The sequence below is a fragment of the Petaurus breviceps genome, unplaced genomic scaffold (genome assembly GCF_028583685.1).
Source record: "Petaurus breviceps papuanus isolate PSGF00001 unplaced genomic scaffold, PetGlider_PUasm1.0 189, whole genome shotgun sequence".
Lineage (NCBI taxonomy): Eukaryota > Metazoa > Chordata > Mammalia > Diprotodontia > Petauridae > Petaurus > Petaurus breviceps.
Window position 1 is genome coordinate 9,384,954 of NW_027185809.1, and position 17,760 is coordinate 9,402,713.

General features: G+C 38.5%; 1 protein-coding gene and 1 long non-coding RNA gene across 3 annotated transcripts in view; one reads left to right on the plus strand and one right to left on the minus strand.

Moving 5' to 3' along the window:
* TGFBI (transforming growth factor beta induced) overlaps positions 1–17,760 on the plus strand; it is a 63,651-nt gene that overhangs the window by 44,082 nt on the left and 1,809 nt on the right. The window contains exons 12-15 of the mRNA XM_069091888.1: positions 296–426; positions 5,195–5,319; positions 6,670–6,772; positions 14,871–14,950. Coding sequence (XP_068947989.1) covers positions 296–426; positions 5,195–5,319; positions 6,670–6,772; positions 14,871–14,950 — 439 coding nt within the window. The remainder of the gene's footprint in view (positions 1–295; positions 427–5,194; positions 5,320–6,669; positions 6,773–14,870; positions 14,951–17,760) is intronic.
* Positions 1–17,760, minus strand: part of LOC138164245 (uncharacterized) — a 102,199-nt gene that overhangs the window by 9,634 nt on the left and 74,805 nt on the right. For both annotated transcript variants that reach the window (XR_011169016.1, XR_011169017.1), the window contains exon 3: positions 12,930–13,088. This is a non-coding gene — a long non-coding RNA (uncharacterized lncRNA). The remainder of the gene's footprint in view (positions 1–12,929; positions 13,089–17,760) is intronic.

A 17,760-nucleotide genomic window follows, 5' to 3' on the forward strand; every position in this document is an offset into this window, starting at 1 on the left:
GAGAGAGAGAGAGAGAGAGAGAGAGAGAGAGAGAGAGAGAGAGAGAGAGAGAGAGAGAGAGAGAGAGAGAGAGAGTCAGGAGAGAGAGCCAGGAGAGAGAAGAGGCCAAATTCAAACCAGACTGTGCTGTTCTTTTTGAGCAGCTCTTACAAAAATCTTAGCAGGGAGAGCTTAATGCTAGGAGTTCAAACTGAGAATTGTGCGTTTCGGTCATCCACATTCCACCTCTTCTCCCCCATCCTCTGTGGAGGATGTGAAAAACTCTCTAATAGTTGTCATCTCTGTCTTTCCCAAGCATGCTGGTGGCTGCCATTCAAACTGCAGGTCTGACAGAAACCCTCAACAGAGAAGGTGCCTACACCATCTTTGCTCCAACAAATGAAGCCTTCCAGGCTCTGCCACCAGGGGAGCTGAATAAACTCATGGGTATGTACTTCACATTGCCACACATTCAGGATCTGAGGAGCTATTTTCTCTCAGGGATTTGCTTAATAAATGTTTGTTCCATTCCCCAACTGTGGCTCTCAAGAGAAAAAAAAACATGGGAAGATCTCCAAAACTATAATTTCTCATCGAGCTATGTCCATTTAGCAGTTAGGCTAAGTGAGGTCTTGTTTAGAGGATGAATAGGAAACCACCTTCTGATCTTTACTTATTTCTGCTCCTTCTTTGTTGTTCTGATTTGGTTTGGCTTTTCTCTGCTGAACTTGTGATATCATCCAGATGGCAGACTCTCAGTGTGGAAACTTCCTTCACATTACAGACCAGCTACTACTCAGTGGTAACAGTGTACTCTTAGACAGATGTCTGGAAGCACTAAGATGATAAGGGGTTTAACTCTGATGATGAAACTGGTATGTGTCAAAGAACCTGAATCCAGGTCTTGCTTACTCCAAGGTCAGTCCAATATCCACTAGAACACATTGCCTCTCTCCCTCTTTCTTTTATTTAGAGGGGTGAGGTGGAGAGAGGAGACAGTTTGGTCTAGTTTAGAGATTTCATAGGTGGTAGGGAGCTTTTTTGGTGACTGGAACACTGAGAAGCTAAGTGATTTGTTCAGAGTCACAGAGCCAGTAGATGTCAGAGGCAGGATTTAAACTTCTCTCTACCTGACTTTGAGGCCCACTGTGTCCACTACACCACATTGCCTTGTCCTACTTCTTAGTCATCACCTAGTACTTATAGAGTCAAAGCCCCTGTCTGCTCTAACCTACACCTTCCTCTAGGCAGACTTACCTCAACTCATCCCAGGTTAGTGATCTTTCCTTTTTTAACAGCATCAACAGTTAGGAATGACACAATCCAAACTCTGGAACTCACACTCCATTATCACTCATGTGACTATTTTATGAAAGGAAAGCAGAAAGTTTAGTTTATAGTCTCTTAAATGACTGAGCTTGAACTTCCTCCAACTTCATTTCCCCACTCTCCAAACCAACAGGCAGGTGTCTTCCCAGATTAGTTAATCATTGTCCAGTAAGCCCCCTTATTTCATCTTCCTAAAGAGGATGCCTTCACCTTCATTCTCAACAGCAACCATTTCCATTTTACCTCTTCAAAAAGAAATAAGTTTCTTAATGCAGATAGGAATTGTTGAACCTCCATTCCTGAGAGCATAATTATGGAAGAGGAAAAGAAGATGGTTCCCCACTTTTTTCCTGTGTTATAAAAGCTATGTAATATATTTCCCTATCCTCACACAAAGCCAAACCTAGATCAACTATGATGCCTCAATATTTTAGGCAAAATGTTATCTTATTTTTATAATGGTCTATGCCGTTCAATTGTCTATGTGGAGTATCAACAGATTATAGATTTGGAAGAAGGGACCCCAGACATCAACCAGCCCAACCCCCTCATTCTACACATGATAAAACTAAGGTGTGGAAAGGGCTTCCCTAAGAATTCCCTAAATCTTCCTGTGATCATACTTCCCTAAGATCACACAGGTAGTAAGTACAAGAGTTGAAATTTGAACCCAGAAGGCAACACTGTCATAGGTACAAAGGAAAGAGCAATATCAGAGAACTCATATTAAAATCCCACATACGATCTGTATAACCTTGTACAAATCATTTAACTTTCATGGGATTCAGTTTCTGTAGCTATGAAAGCCTTGAACTAAAGGGATGATGAGATGAGGTCCTTCCCAGCTCTGAATCTATAAACCTATGATAACAAGTGAATATTAAGTATATTTGAAACATTTGAACCACCCCTCCCCCCAATTCCATGACTCCAAATACAATTATCTTGCTACTTCTGGCCACTGCGGAATGCCATTCCTCAGTGTATGGTCAGGACATATACACAAACACTCAGAATTAAACTCTGTCCAGTTCTGAGGAAACTTTAGACTCCTAAGTCTTCTTGTCTCTGTCTTTGGCCACCCGCAGTCTATTCTTTCTGCAGGGAAACACAGATCCATCAATTTTTGTATGTAGGATATGGCTCCTTGGTGCTTAAAGATTCTATTGCTTAATAGTAATATGAGTTTTCCAGAGTATTATAAAAGTACAAATGAGCTATAAATGACCATCAGAGAAATTCAACCATTTGACTGATAACATATCAGACTCAATTGAGATTAGGAGGCAGCTAGTGACTTTAAAAAAAAAAGGATTCCTATGCTTGATTTTGGAAGCATCTGTGTAGCCTTATTGATATAAGCAATGGGATGCTTTACCTAGTACGTCAAAATACTGACATGGTTCAGAAGGAATGCTGCACTGTGATGATCAGGAGGCACTATAGGGGGTAATACCCAACTCACCACCAATCTTAGCATATCTACATTCTTCCCAGATAATAGTTGTTTATTCTTCTAAGGAAACCAGAATCTTGGAGAGAAAATGCATTTGAGTGTAGAAAGTATAAATATATCACTACTGTATATACCTAGTGGTAGTCACTCTTCTGATGAAGCATCCCAGATGTGGAAGCTGGAAAAGTCTCTGACTTTTAAAGCAAATATTTAGTTCCCAGAAACATGAGTCATGCTTGTGACAACTCATTCCCAGCTTCAGAACAGCAGTGAGCTTTGGGACTGAGCAGGTTAGGGCAAGGCTAGACTCAACTTCGAGCTGAATTTCAAATAACATTCACACTCCTGGCTGTGAACTGCCATCAGACAGATGCATCCCATTGTGCATCTCAAGGCAATATAGTTTTGTTAGAAAAGTGTGAGATGGTAAATCTTAAGGTCAAGAACTAAGCCATACACTGTTTTGGTGTATCCATAATACTAAGCACTGGGCTAGACACTAGTTCTGGATCAACACTTATTGACAAATTGACTACCTATCTCAGATAGTTGCTATTCGGATCAAGCAAGATTATGTAAATGAAGCACTTTGTAATTATAAAGCACAGCATAAATGTCTCTTTTTGCTACCATCATTATTAGAGAGGCAAGATAATGTAGTGGAGAGAGTCAGAGAGACAAAGTCAGAAAGACCCAAGTTCAGAGAATTGGGTTATTAGCTATCTAATCATGTCCGAGACATGTAATCTCTTTGAGCCTAATAATACTGAGAGTACCTATGTTACAAAACAGTTGTTTGTTAGGTGTAAACGAGTTAATGGATGTGAAATGATTTGCAAACTTTAAGGTACTATGTCAATATCAATAATTATTATAATAAATAACAAATAGCCTATTTTTCAAATGTAAAACTGAGATATGGAGGTAAAGCAAGTCTCCTAACTTTATATTGTAACTCTTTTGTAATCTTAGAAATAGTATGAAGGCTTGGAATGGAGATAGGTATAGGGCAGGTGGTTCTTGCCAAGGATTTACTTGGAAGATTAGTTTCTTGATCAATCCTTTCTAGACTAATTGGTAAGACTGGCAACTTGATAAAGTTCATTCACCCTGTCCAATCTGGAAAATCAATTGATTCCTCCTTTGCTCATTAATCTCCCTTGACTTTGAAGACATGAAAATAGTTAAATAGGAGAGACAGTATGCACTAGTATACAAAAGATCTTGGGAAGCTAGATGGCACGGAGGATAGAGTACCAGACCTGAAATGAGAAAAACACATCTTCCTGACTTCAAATCTAGCTTCAGATACTTACTGGCCATGTGACCCTTGGCAAGTCACATTAGGCAAGACCCTGTTTGCCACAGTTCCTCATCTGTAAAATGATCTGGAGAAGGTAATGGCAAACCTCTCCAATAACTTTGCCAAGTAAACCCCAAAAAGGGGGTAATAAGTAATTAAACATAACTGAAACAAATGAACAACCATAGAAGAGAGCTTGGAGGGAAAAACAATTAGATTTATTAGTCAGGTGACTTTTTAGTACTATCTATTAAATTAGAGATGAGATACAATCTCTATATGTGTCAGATAGGTGGAAGGGGCAGCTGCCCAAACTGAAATTATATATAGTTCCAAAAATAGTTAATATTATCCCCTTTTAGATATCTTGTTATTGTTTCTTTGTTTGTCTGCAGCACAATTCAAGTTTATTCCATTTGTTGTTGCAACACAAAACTTAAACACGGTGTCATTTAGCATTCTGATGTTCATAAACTAGGATAATATGAGAAACCTAGCCATGTCAAAAGAGTTACATTGTAGAAAAATGAACTCAGATATATCAAAATGCACAAAAGCACTAGTTTTTTTTCATTACTGCTTAGAAAGATATGATTGTTCCTCCATTTACAAAATAGAATTAGGACAGCTTTATTTATTTATTTGGCATGCAAAACATTGCACTGGCTTATGTGGGAGTTCACTCTCACATTTCTTCTAATAGACACTCATAGGAACAATATCGCATAGGAGAAGGTAGCAGCTCAATTTGTTTCGAATGTAATTTAACAATGTAGAGGGGCAGAGGATGTAAAACTCAGTAAATATTCGTAGGTTTTTAATCACGGTTTGGGTGAAAACAATAAGGAATGAGTACTACTTGTCAGCAGCTTCCTGGTTGTTGTTTTTGGGGTCTTTTTGAGTAACTGTTTCTTTCAGTGACATTTGTCATAGATTTTAAGTCCCCCAGAGAAAAGGCGCCATGGCATCGTATTTGTTCTCTATATCTTTATGTGTGGTTAATAACTCTCTAAACACTTTTGACAATCATCAATATAGCATGGCTCTCCATTCATTAATCCTGACTGGTGTCTTTTGTCTTCCTAACGAACCCTAGATTTAATTTCCTGTCCAAATTACTTTCTTAGGAAATGCTAAAGAACTTGCCAACATTCTAAAATATCACATAGGGGATGAGATCTTGGTCAGTGGAGCCATTGGGGCCCTGGTGAGATTAAAGTCCCTACAAGGTGATAGACTGGAAGTCAGTTCGGTAAGTGTTCCTTTATTTTTTATGCATCCATAAGTAGCTATTTATACAAACTCAAGCTAAATTAGACCCTGCCTGGGCACCACATCACTGTTGAACCCCAGATAACAAAAAGCCACATTCATGAAAGTGACAATGTATGCAGAAAGTTGGGTGTAGGAAGGATTTGAAATAGAGATCCACAGTTTTCCTCAGCAGAAACAGCCTGTCATTATGAATAAAGAGAAAGTACATAGATCAAATGAGACAATATATGTGAGACATTTTGGCACCCTCAAAGCATTAGATAGATGCTGATTACTACAGACTAGTGCTAATACCAAGTATTGCCAGACATTATTCTAAGTGCTGGGAGTACAAAGAAAAAGTGAAAATAGTCTCTACCCATCTGTTTTAAAAGGGGAGATCTACAAAGTAAGCACAAGGTAATCTTTAGCAGCTGGGAGGGGGGAGCAAAGCTGGGAGAGGCCTCAAGCAGAAGGTGCTGTGGAGTGGAGCGCTGAAGGAAGCCAGGGTTTCTAAGAGGTAGAGGTGAGGAGGAAAGGTATCCCAGGCATGCAGTTCCATGGTCATGTGTAGGTCTGCTTAGACTATGCCCAGATTCTGGAAGGGAAAGAGAAGGGACAATAAAGCTCGTTTTAGATTCCTATTCACTGTCTCACTAGTCTTCTGTGACTTCTGAGTCTATTGATTCCTGACTGTTTTACAGCTTGTAAACTAAAAAGATGCTCCATCTGTCTCCACATCCGTGATGTCTGGGCCATTTCTTTGTTCAGTATGGTCCTTCAAAGTATTAGCAACAGAGACTCAAGGGGATACAATTACACTTAACCTCTTTGGAACCTGCCTTTCCAGACTTATATATTACTTCCTTTCACATACTTGATGATATAGCTAAACAGACCTCCATGTTGTCCTTCTTATGAACACCCCCTCTCCCACCTTCATGCTTTTGCATTGCCTATACACCATGCCTGGAATTCACTCTCTTTTCACCTCTATCTCTTAGAATCCTCACCTTCTTTTAAATCTCAACTCAAATTCCTGGCACCCTGAAACTGTTAGTGGCATCTCCACAAATGTCATTTTGTATGTAGTTTCTGCATACTTTTATTTGTATTTGTATACCCAGTATCTAGCACAATTACTAGCACATAATAGGCATTTAATGAATGATTTTTTGGTTAATTGTTGTATATTCAAGGTACAAACAAGGACAAGCAGTAAAGATTTTTGGATTCTCCATGGATTCTAATTATCTTTTCTCCTGAATTCACTATTTATCTGGGTTATGTTAATGAAGAACCCCTTATTTGTGTATCAAAGTGATTTTTAAAAATATTTTTCCCCTAGAAAAATTCTGTTGTAAATGTCAACAAAGAACCTGTTGCAGAGACTGACATCATGGCAACCAATGGCGTGGTCTATGCTATCAAGAGTGTTTTGCAACCTCCAGGTAAGGACAAAAGGCAGCGAATCTGTCTGTTCTGTGTACCTGGTGCTGCGTCCTCACAGATTTATGCTGAGTTGAGCTGGGGGAGAGAGGGAAAGCACAGCACAGACAGAGGGTTGAGATGGCGCATTTGTCTAAAGGAAAGAACACTAGATTTCAAGTCAGAATAGCTAAGCCCTAGGCCTTGTGCTGATCCACTTGGTTCACTGTATGTTTTTAGGTATTTTTCTTAACCTCTTAATGTTTTCTCCCCATAAAATAAAAATGAGACTACCTGCCCCGTTTTAAGGAGGTAAAAGATAGGATAGTGATAAGAGCTCTTTTTAAAAAACTACATGTTTTATTAAATTGAGTATAGAACATCAGCATAACCAAACAAACTTGTTTATCAATTGTTTACATATAAATCAATTTTGGCACATAAAATAACAATTTTTCAGTGACTCATTCTAATTGTCCATCAAGATTCTTGGCTCATTCATTCTCATTAATTTTTCCTCTTATATTGTCACAGTGGATACACTGTTTTCCTGCTTCTTCTCCATTCAATTTGCTTTACTTCCTTAGCAATGAATCTTAGCTCTTAGAATTGAGGCCCTGTGTACATTCTGGGGAGCAGTGTTACTCTTTGTTCATAGGGACCCAGTAGACAGACCCAGTAACTCTTCCCTTCTCTCTTGTCCACTCTCAAGTGCCCACAATAAAAAGGCAGCAGACAAAGATCTCTCTTTGGGGATGCCTATTAAAGGGGCTTAGCTGCTTTGGTATTTCTAAATCAATTTCACTGTAATGTATAGACTTTATGTTGCCTGTGAAATTTCAGTATAATCTCAGGCATCCACTTCAAATGGAGGCTAGGGTGGAAAGGAACAAAAAGCTTTTTTAGGTATAGATAAACCCCTTTTTAATTTGGACTTAGAGGGAAACTTAATGGGAACTGTTAAAAAGCATGTATTATAGTTTTTTGTTAAAGAATCATAGTTTTATGCCTTTGAAGTAGTCCTTTCTCCTGAGGAAGAAAGGCTGCTGAATATCATGTAACTTTTTGATGATTCAGGTTCAATATAAATACTTTTCCTCATCCTATGGTGTAATACATTGTATAGATAGGATTTGTGTTTTAGTGGGTTTTTTTTTTCTCTTCTCTCACTGGCAGCATTCCTTCTCCTGCTGTCAGTGTGTATAACTTTAACAATAACACTCCTTCTCTATTGCCCCTCCTAATATGCTGAAATCTGAGAAACCCAATCACCAAACTTGATAGAATGGTGTGTTATAAAAGTAAATAGGCTATGAGTGTGTCAAGGTCTCTTCTAGGGGTAAGTCACATAACTCAAGTGCTGGAGTTTGACCAGTATTTAGAGGCCTTTTGTCCACTTACTTTAGTAATCAAAGGTATGTTACAGATGGTTGAGATTATTTGAAATCTACTCTTCAGATAAATGGTATTTTGGTTGATAATAGTTTCTATGACAGTGTATATACAGTGTAATCAAATATAGGTCCTCTAATTCTTTCTTAGTGAACAGAATATTTCTATACAAGCAATATTAATTTATTCAGTCAATAAACACTTATTAAGCAGTTACTATATATAAAGCACTGTGCTAGACACTGGAATTACAAAGATTGTCTCTATCATCAAAGATCTTATATTCTCCTGAGTAATTGCAACATAGAGACAGATATATAATTTGAGGAGGAGGGAAACATTAACTACTTGGAGGAAATGGGGAAAACTTTGTAAGGTGGTAGGACCAGAGTTGATCATTGAAGGAAACAAGGTAAACATGAAGAGAGAGTCCTTTCTGAGCATGGAAGACAGCCTGGGTTAGGTAGCCATGAAGAGAGAGTACATTCCAGATATGTGTGACCACACAGACACAGACAATGGAATCTTAACTTCTGAAGAGTAAATACCTAATTGGTTAGCTTAACTAGAATATAGAATGCATAAAAAGGAGTAATGTGAGATGTCTGCAAAGGTAAAGCAGAGTCAGATTGCAGAGGGCTGTAAGGAATGTGAATCTTATATTGGAGGTAATGGAAAAACATAGCGGATTTTTGAGCAGGGGAGTAATATGGTCAGACCTGTGCCTTAAGAAGATTATTTTGGAAATTGTGTGGAAAGAAAGAAAGAAACAATAAGCAGGGAAACCAATTAACAGGCCATTGCAATATCTCGTGCAAGAGGGGATGAGGCTCCATTTTAGAGTAATAGCAATATAAATGGAGAGATGGGGAAAGATGGACTAAATGTTTGAATACTGAGTTCTTGAGACTTGGTGACTGCTTGAATAGGAGTGATGATAGATAACTATATGGTTGCAAACCTGAGCAGCTAGGAGAACAAGGAGGCCCTTAATGAGAAGGTAAAATTTGGAAGTGGAATGTGTTTGGAGAAGAACATAATTTGTTCTGTTTTAAAAACATTGAGTTTAAAGTGCTAAAAAGCTATCCAGAAGAAATGTCCAGTGAAGATAATGATGTATGACTGAAATTCAGAAGGGAGATTAGAGCTGAATAAATAAATCTTGGAGATGATCATGGAACTTATGGGAGTCAGTAAAGAGTTAAGTATGGAGAAAAGAGAAGAGGGCCCAGCACAGAGCCTTGGGAGACACTCATGTTTAGGGTATAAGAGATGGTTGATGATTCAGCAAAACAGGCTGAGGATGTGGTCAGACAAGCAACAGAAGAACCATAGAAGAGCAATGTCATAAAAGCCAAGGGAGGGCAGAGTTTCCAGGAAGAGGGAGTGGTATCAAGAATTGCAGAGAGATAAAGCAGGATGAATTCTAAGCCACAGTATTTCTAAGACAATGGCATTTAGCAATTAAAACTTCATTGGTAACCTTATAGACAGCAGTTTCAGTCAAATGGTGAGGCTGGAAGTCAGAGGTTATAAGTGGTTGGGAAGAAAGTAGAGGTCAGGAAGAAGAAATCACAAGTAGAGACAACTTTTGCTACGAGTTTGTGAAAAAGAGAAGACATTTAGGATGATAATTTAAGTGGAGATGAAAAAGTCGAGTTTTGAAGAATCGAGGATATCTGCTCATAGTTATAGATATCATGAAACAAGCTAATAGATAATGTGAGATTGAAGATGAGGGACAGAGAGAGAGAGAGAGAGAGAGAGAGAGAGAGAGAGATTAAGGAATAGGAGGGAAGAATTAGTCTTTAAAGAGAAGCCCCCCCCTTAATTATAATCACCAACAATCATGTATTAAATACTCCTAGGCCAGGCACAGTGCAAAATACTGGAGACAGAGAAAAGGCAAAAAGCAAAGTCCATGTTTTGAAGGAGGTCATATCCTAACGAGGGAGAAAACATGTAAACAACCATGGACATAATGGATATGTTCACTATGAAACGAGGTAATCTCAGGAGGAAGTTAGTGTAAAGGAAGGAGGGGGACTGAGAAAATCCCTTTACAAAAGATGTAATTTGGGTTGTCCTGAAAGAAGCCAGTGAGGCAAAGAGGTGGGTATGAGGAAGGAGAACATTCCAGGAATCAGGGACAGCTAGCAAAAAGGCACTGAGTTAAGAGATGGAGTATGGTGTGGGAGGTTTATTAAGATCCCATAGTTGTGGGATCATAAAATCAGTGGAAGGGAGTAAAGTGTAAGAAGACTAGAAAAGTCCGAATGGACTGAGTTGCAAAGGTTTTTAAAAGGCATACAAAGGATTTTATGAGTGTAGAAGTATTAGGAAGCCAATAAAGTTCATTGAATAGAAGGATGACAGGGGCAGCCAGGTAGCACAGAGAGTAACAGCACCGGCCCCAGTGTCAGGATGACCTGGGGATCGAATCCGGGCTCAGATACTTAGCACCACACCCAGAAATAAGTGCCCTTGTAACCTTGAGCAAGTTACTTAACCCCACTTGCTTAAAAAAAAAAGAATAGAAGGATGACATAGTGAGACCTATGCTTAAGAAAGATCACTTTGGCGACTGAGTTAAGGATACACTGGAGAGAGGAATGACAATAAAACAGGGAGACAAACAAATAGGTTTTTGAAATAGTCCAGTTGTGAGGTGATAAGGACCTGTACTAGGGTTGATGGCAGTATAAATGAGGAGAAGGATCTATGTGTCAGAGATGTTGGGAAGATAGAAAAAAAGACCTGGCGACAGATTGGATACATGGGTTGAGTGTGTGTGGAGTCAAGGAAACACTCTTTGTGAGCCTGGGTAAAGAGGAAGATGGTGGAAACCTCAAAAGTGATAGAGAAGAAAATAAAGATTGGAAGAAAAGATATGTTTTGGACATGATGAATTTGAGATATCTATGGGACATTCAGTTCTACATGTCTAATAGGTAGTTTTTGATACTAGAGTGGAGGTCTGAAAGAGGCTAAAGCTAAATAAATAGGTGTGATAATCATGTGAATAGATTTAGCAATTGAATCCCTGGAAGCTATTGAGATTACCAAATGACAGTGGTATAGAGAGATAAGAGAAGAGGGCCCCCAATAGAATCTGTAGTAGTAAAGAGAGAGAAAAGAAAATGATTAAATGGATTTCCATTTTACTGTTGAGGAAACTGGGGCAGACTGTGGTGAAGTGACTTCCCTAAAGTCACACAGCTAGTAAGTATCTGAGGGTGGATTTCACTTTAAAACTTGCTTGACTCCAGAATCAGTATCTACTTTAGCTGCCTACAGTAGGAGAACTAGGAGAAAACAGTGTCATAAAATCCTAGAGATGAGAAAGAATGGAGTTTAGACCCAGCTGAAATTAGACAGCACATGTTGTTTCTGGTAGACCAATGTGTCATGGTTGTGTGATTCTCTCAAGTGGCTTTCAACATCCCATGAGAAATTGCTACCATAAGTAAGTGAATACAAAACAGGGTTGGAAGTTAGCTGGGTACAAGTAGAGATAGGACAAAAAAAAACTTTTTCAGGGGTGCAGCCAACGCATAGTTGAACTGGTTAAATAGAGGGTATTGTGAAGGGAGAAAAGTAAAGCCACAACAGGGCTGTAAAACTGGGAGAAGAGACAGGAATCAAGGAACTAGAGACTGAAGAGAGGACAAAGAATAGGTTTAAGAGGAAAGAGAATGTAAAAAATGGGAAGGAAGTGACCCTAACAATGTCAAATCTCAAACTATACTATAAAGCAGTAATTCTAAACATGATTTGTTACTGATTAAGAAACAGTGCAGGGGTGGCCGGGTGGCTCAGCGAGAAGGAGCACCAGCCCCAGTGTCGGGATGACCTGGGGATCGAATCCTGGCTCAGATACTTAGCACCACACCCAGAATTAACTGGCCGTGTAACCTTGAGCAAGTTATTTAACCCCAATTGCTTTAAAAAAAAAAAAAAAAAGAAACAGCGCAATCGGAAGAATAGATTGTACATGACATAAAGAAGCAAATATCCCAGTGTTTGATAAATCCAGACTCCAGCTATTCCTGGGGCAAGAATTCACTAAAATTCAACAAAAACTGCTAGGAAAACGGAAAAGCAGTCTGGCAGAAACTAGGTGGAGATCAACATATCACATTGACACATAGCATACATTAAATGGGAGGTCATAAAAAAATTTATAGTAGTAGGGCTGAAATTACTTTTAAGATCTGTAAATGAACAAATGATGACCAAACATGAGTCAAAGAATATCGCAAAAGATAAAATTGGCCATTTTCATTGCATAAAATTTGAAAGTTTTCTCCATAGATGCTAAAACAAACAAATTAATATAGCTAAAATTAGAAGGGAAGCAAGTAACTGGGGGGAAAAATCTTTGTGACAAGTTTCTCTAACAAGGATCCCATTCTGAAGATATATAAGGATGCAATTCAAATTTATAAGAATAAGATCTATTCCCTGATACAGATACCCTTATTTGTGTTTCTAAGAAAGAAATCCAGGGTATCAACGACTGGCCATATAAACCAGTTAAAAGTAATTCTGAGATTGTACCTCATTCCTATCAGAGTGGCAAAGTTGACATAAAAAGAAAATAACAAATGGTGGAGGTATTGCAGAAGAACAGATCCATTCATGCACTATTGGTGGGACTGTGAATTGGGCCAGTCATTCTGCAAAGTAATTTGGAGCTGTACCCACAATGTTTACATACCTTTTGATGCTACTACTAGGCCTACACTCTAAAGATATCAAAGGAAGAGAAAAAGAATTCATACTTACAAAAATATTGATAGCAGCTCTTTTTGTAGTGGCAAAGTACTGGAAACTAAGCAGGTGCCCATCATGTAGGGAATAGGTGAATAAATTGTGGTGTATGAATACAATGGACTATTGTGCTGCAACAAGTGAAGAAATGGTTTCAGAGAAACCTGGAAAGACCTGTATGAACCAATGTAGAGTGAAGTGAGCAAAATCAAGAGAAGAATGTATAAAATAAGAACATTCTAAAGACAACTTACTCAGATCAACAAAAATTGCAGAGGACTGATGATGAAACATGCTACCCACTTCCCGTCTGAGATGAGTTAGACTCAGGATGCAGAATGAACTATACATTGTTTGGACATGGCCAGTGCAAAAATATATTTTGTTGATTTTGCATATTTGTTATAAGGAATTTTTCCCATTGGTGGAATGGTGGTACAATGGGGAGAGAAATAAAATAGATTTTTGTTAATTGGGAAAAATATATATTTTTAAAAGTTCTTAGGTATGATGGTAGAAGTTGAAATAAAGAGAAAAGTCATAAGGCAGATACATGTTTACAAAAGAAGGGAGAGTGTCCTGGAAAATCGGGTAACTTCAACAGATTTTGAATGGGATAATAAAAATGGAACTTCAAAGAAGAAAATGTTACTGAGTAATGGTAGATTTCAATGAAATTCATTAAAAAATTACTGAACATAAACCCATTTGAAAACCTTGGCACTATTTTGTTTTAAGATGCCAGAATGACCCCACAAATTGACCCCTAGAGTATCTTACTACTCTTTCTTCATATGTCAAATTTGTTGAAAATAAGTCAGCTCCTTTGAATGTTATGGTTAGAACAAACAAACTCACAGATGGGGAATGTTAAATCAAAATTCAAATGTCATTTGAAACAGAAATATCACTTTACTAAATTAATTCTGAATTGGTGGGATCTTAAATGATGAGATTTTATTATAGTCTTTTTTCCCCCAGCAGCTCTAAAGTTTTTGTTGTTGTATTTTGTTTTAACATCATGATCATTTCTGGATATAGCCCTCTACCCCATGGACTCCCCCAAAATAACCTTCCCTTGTCACAGTGAAAAACAAGTCAAAGTAACTGATACAATGACCATGCCTGATAGTATGCATACTCTTCTGTCCCCAAAGTCCATCCCACTCTCTGCTTCAGGGAAGGAGTCATGTTTCATTGTTTGTTATCTGAGACCAAAATTACTCATTACAATTACTCAGAGTTCAGCTCCCTTTTAGAATTCTCTTTATTTGTTATTTTATTAATCATGTCTATTTTTATCTTTCTTATGCTTACTTGACTCTGTATCAATTCATGTGAATTTTCCTAAGTTCCTCTAAACTCAAATTCATCATTTTAAATAATTATACAATGTTGCATTACATTCATATATTCATGATTAGGGCTCTTTTTATCCATGACAGTCACCATTGAAGAACAAAGCTTTGAGGCAGCTAGATGGTAAAATGGTTAGAGAACTCACTGGATTTGAAATCAAGAAGACCTAGGTTCAAATCTTTCCTGAGATACTTGCTAGCTGTGTGACCCTGGGCAAGTCTCTCAACTACATCTATAAAATGGAGATAGTATCACCTACCCATAGGGTTAAAATGAGAATCAAATGAGATTTTATATGTAAAGTATTTTGCAAACTTTAAAGCACTTTGTACACATCAGCTATTATGTTACTGTGACTGATTTGCTGAGTTTGTTTTCAAAATACAAAAAAAAAAAAACCCAACATATGGTAGTTTGGACATTTAAGTTTGCCTTTGTTCCTCTTTCATGGAGCTACTTCATCTTCAGTAGATTAGAAGCCTTTTCCTAGGTATATGCTTGAGAAATTCTCTATTTGGGGACTAGGTGAATGCAATAGAGGTAATAAGCCATTGTCTGACACTTCTCTTTATGTATACTGTTATTTCCCTTCTCCAGCCAACAGACCTCAGGATCGAGGAGATGAGCTTGCAGACTCTGCCCTAGAAATCTTCAGACAAGCATCTGCTTTTTCTAAGGTAAGACTAGTCCTCAGTGCCCATTCTTCATTCTAAGTAACTTCAGATCCTTCATCCAGATATTTCTGGCCATCCTCAGAGGTTAAACTTCTCAGTGCTTTTCTAGTTCTGCTAATTTCACAAAATCTCAGAGATAGAAGGACTTCAGTGGCTATCTAGCCCAATCAATACCTCATGAGTATTGATTTTTACAATTTTTACATCTAAAAAAGCAGTCATCCAGTAAGGTATCTCCCATTCCATTTTTTGATAATACAGTGTTAGGATGTTTTTCCTTACATCAAGCCAAAGTCTGTCTCTCTTTAGGTTTCTATCATTGCTCTCAAGGACCAACTAGAACAAAGCTAATCTGTTTCCCATATGAAAGCTGTTCCAAAGCAAGCTATTATGTGCCCCATTAAGTCTTCCTTTCTCCAGACTAAACATTTTCAGTAGGCACTTGATAAATACTTGCTGACTCAATAAACCCCTAGGCCTTAATTTTTTTTTAATACAGGGACTGTTGCTTATTCATGACTCCACCATTTTGTTAATGTTAATTTTTAAAAACCAAATGTATATATGGCTTTACATCTTTCTCTACACTGGACACACCCTTCACCTTTTCACTCTTGAGCCTAGGCAATATTGAGGATGGCCAGTACTGCATACAATAAATAAAATCCCATGAAAACAAACAGGAATTTTTAAGTCAGGAACAGGAATTCAGTGCAAAAAATAAAAGAATTATGTAACTTCAAAATAATTTCAGCCACTCTTTGGAATTCTGTTATCATTAAATCTCATTACATATTTAACAGATGAACCTAAAGAAAAAGATTTTATATTAAGAGAGACTTAATCTAAATAAGGGTGGTCCTGACTGATTACTTTTGAGTGTCAAACTATTGGTTTTTGGGGAGAAGACCCATTTTTGGAGTTTCCTTAGAAATGACTCACTCATAATATTTTTTTCTAATTTTTCCCTCATTTAGAGCCAGTTTACCAAGTTTGTGAATTTTTCAGACCCCTTATCTTTTTCGTTACTCAGGTGGCATGGTATAATGCATTGCTAAAGAGCCTGTCTCAAAGCCAGAAATACCTATTTTCCAGTCCCCCCTCTGACAAATATTAGCTGTGTGACCCTAGGCAAATCATTTGACTTCTCAGTGCTCTAGGCAACTCTCTAAGACTTTAAGTAGAGAGGGTGCCAACCAGTATTGTTAAAAGGAGTTTCCTCACCTGGAAATTCCTTACAACCACACTGAAACCAACCTCTAACCTGGGAATGACCAGAGCCAAATACAACAGGTTAGATGTAGGTGTGACAGGGATTAAACAGAAGTTTACTTGACTTTGGAGTGAGAAAAATTCTTGTAAGCAGAACCTCCCTATCCCCTCCATCACCCTGAGAAGGAAGGTTTAACATGCTGGAGCAGGGGCAGCCAGGTAGCACAGCAAGTAAGAGTACCGGCTCCAGTGTCGGGATGACCTGGGGATCAAATCCCGGCTCAGATACTTAGCACCACACCCAGAAATAACTGGCCGTGTAACCTTAAGCAAGTTACTTAACTCCAATTGCTTTAAAAAAAACATGCTGGAGCAAAGGCAGGTCTTATATACATAAAAAGCCACAAGTAGACTGTATCATGACACAATCATTCTTAGCAGTTCTTACAGCAAGCTCATGAATGGACAATGAAGATGTTCCTGAGTCCTGTGAGAAGAATTCCTAAGTTTAATGTCTTCAATCTTAAGTGTCATTGAGCTTTGTGATGATTCAGTGGCATATAGAACCAGGGTTACTATGGCTGAAATAGGAGTGCAGTATCTGGTTCAGTTACACAAGCACAGCATTTCAGGAATTGTTAGCATGTCAGGAGATTTTGATGGATGACTTTAGGCTGCAGCACGTTGGCTCTCAGGTCCCTGGGAAACAGTGGGAGCTGCAACAAATCTAAACAATTATTGATTAATATGAAAATCATAAATCTCTCAGTGAACACCTGGTGCTAGTCAAAACAATACACTTTACCAGAGAGTGAGATCATCCAGAGCGCAAAGGATTGTTGTTATGCCAAGCTCAGAGCACAGACTGCTTGCTGGGCGTTACCTCTGGGGAATGTATCAGCAATGCCATATTCACAATGCCTATGGAAATTACAGATATGCTGATATAATTATCCATCACAAAATACATCATGCTTGCCATATGGGGGAATAAGCTAGAAAATTTATTAAAATACCAAAAGACTGAGTCCCAAAACCAGAAAGTGAAAGCCATCAGAGTAGTTATGAAATTGGCACAGGTAGATAAAGTAGAAAGCACCCACATTCTCAAGCCTTTAAAACAGAACAGGCTACCTCAGGCAAAGATCCTCCTCTCCCCACTCACAGCAACCACCCAGCGTCCTGGAAGCGTGCTCCCAGCAGCTCTGGCCCCTGGCAGTCCTCAGCAGGAGTCCTTAGCAGAAATTCTGGCTGACTCAAAAAGGTCTTCACGCTGCCGCCGCCACTGCCTCTACTGCTGCTGCTGCCGTCGCCTCCACTGCTAGCCACCGCAGGAACTCTAGCTTGGCTTCCGCTTCCTCTTGCTCTGCCCCTTCCTGCTACATCAGCAAGTCCAATGGGGCATGGAAGATCTTTAAATCCCATAACCCTTACAGGGAACAAGGTGTCTCACAAATTGAAATCACAGGTCTAGTCTGCACCTTTATCCCTAACTTCAGGAATACAGGCAAAGGATAACTGAGAAGATATTATTCCCAGTGATTCATTGTTTCTAGTATGCAATCCTGGCACATTATAAAGAAGGGCAGAGGCAGATAGGA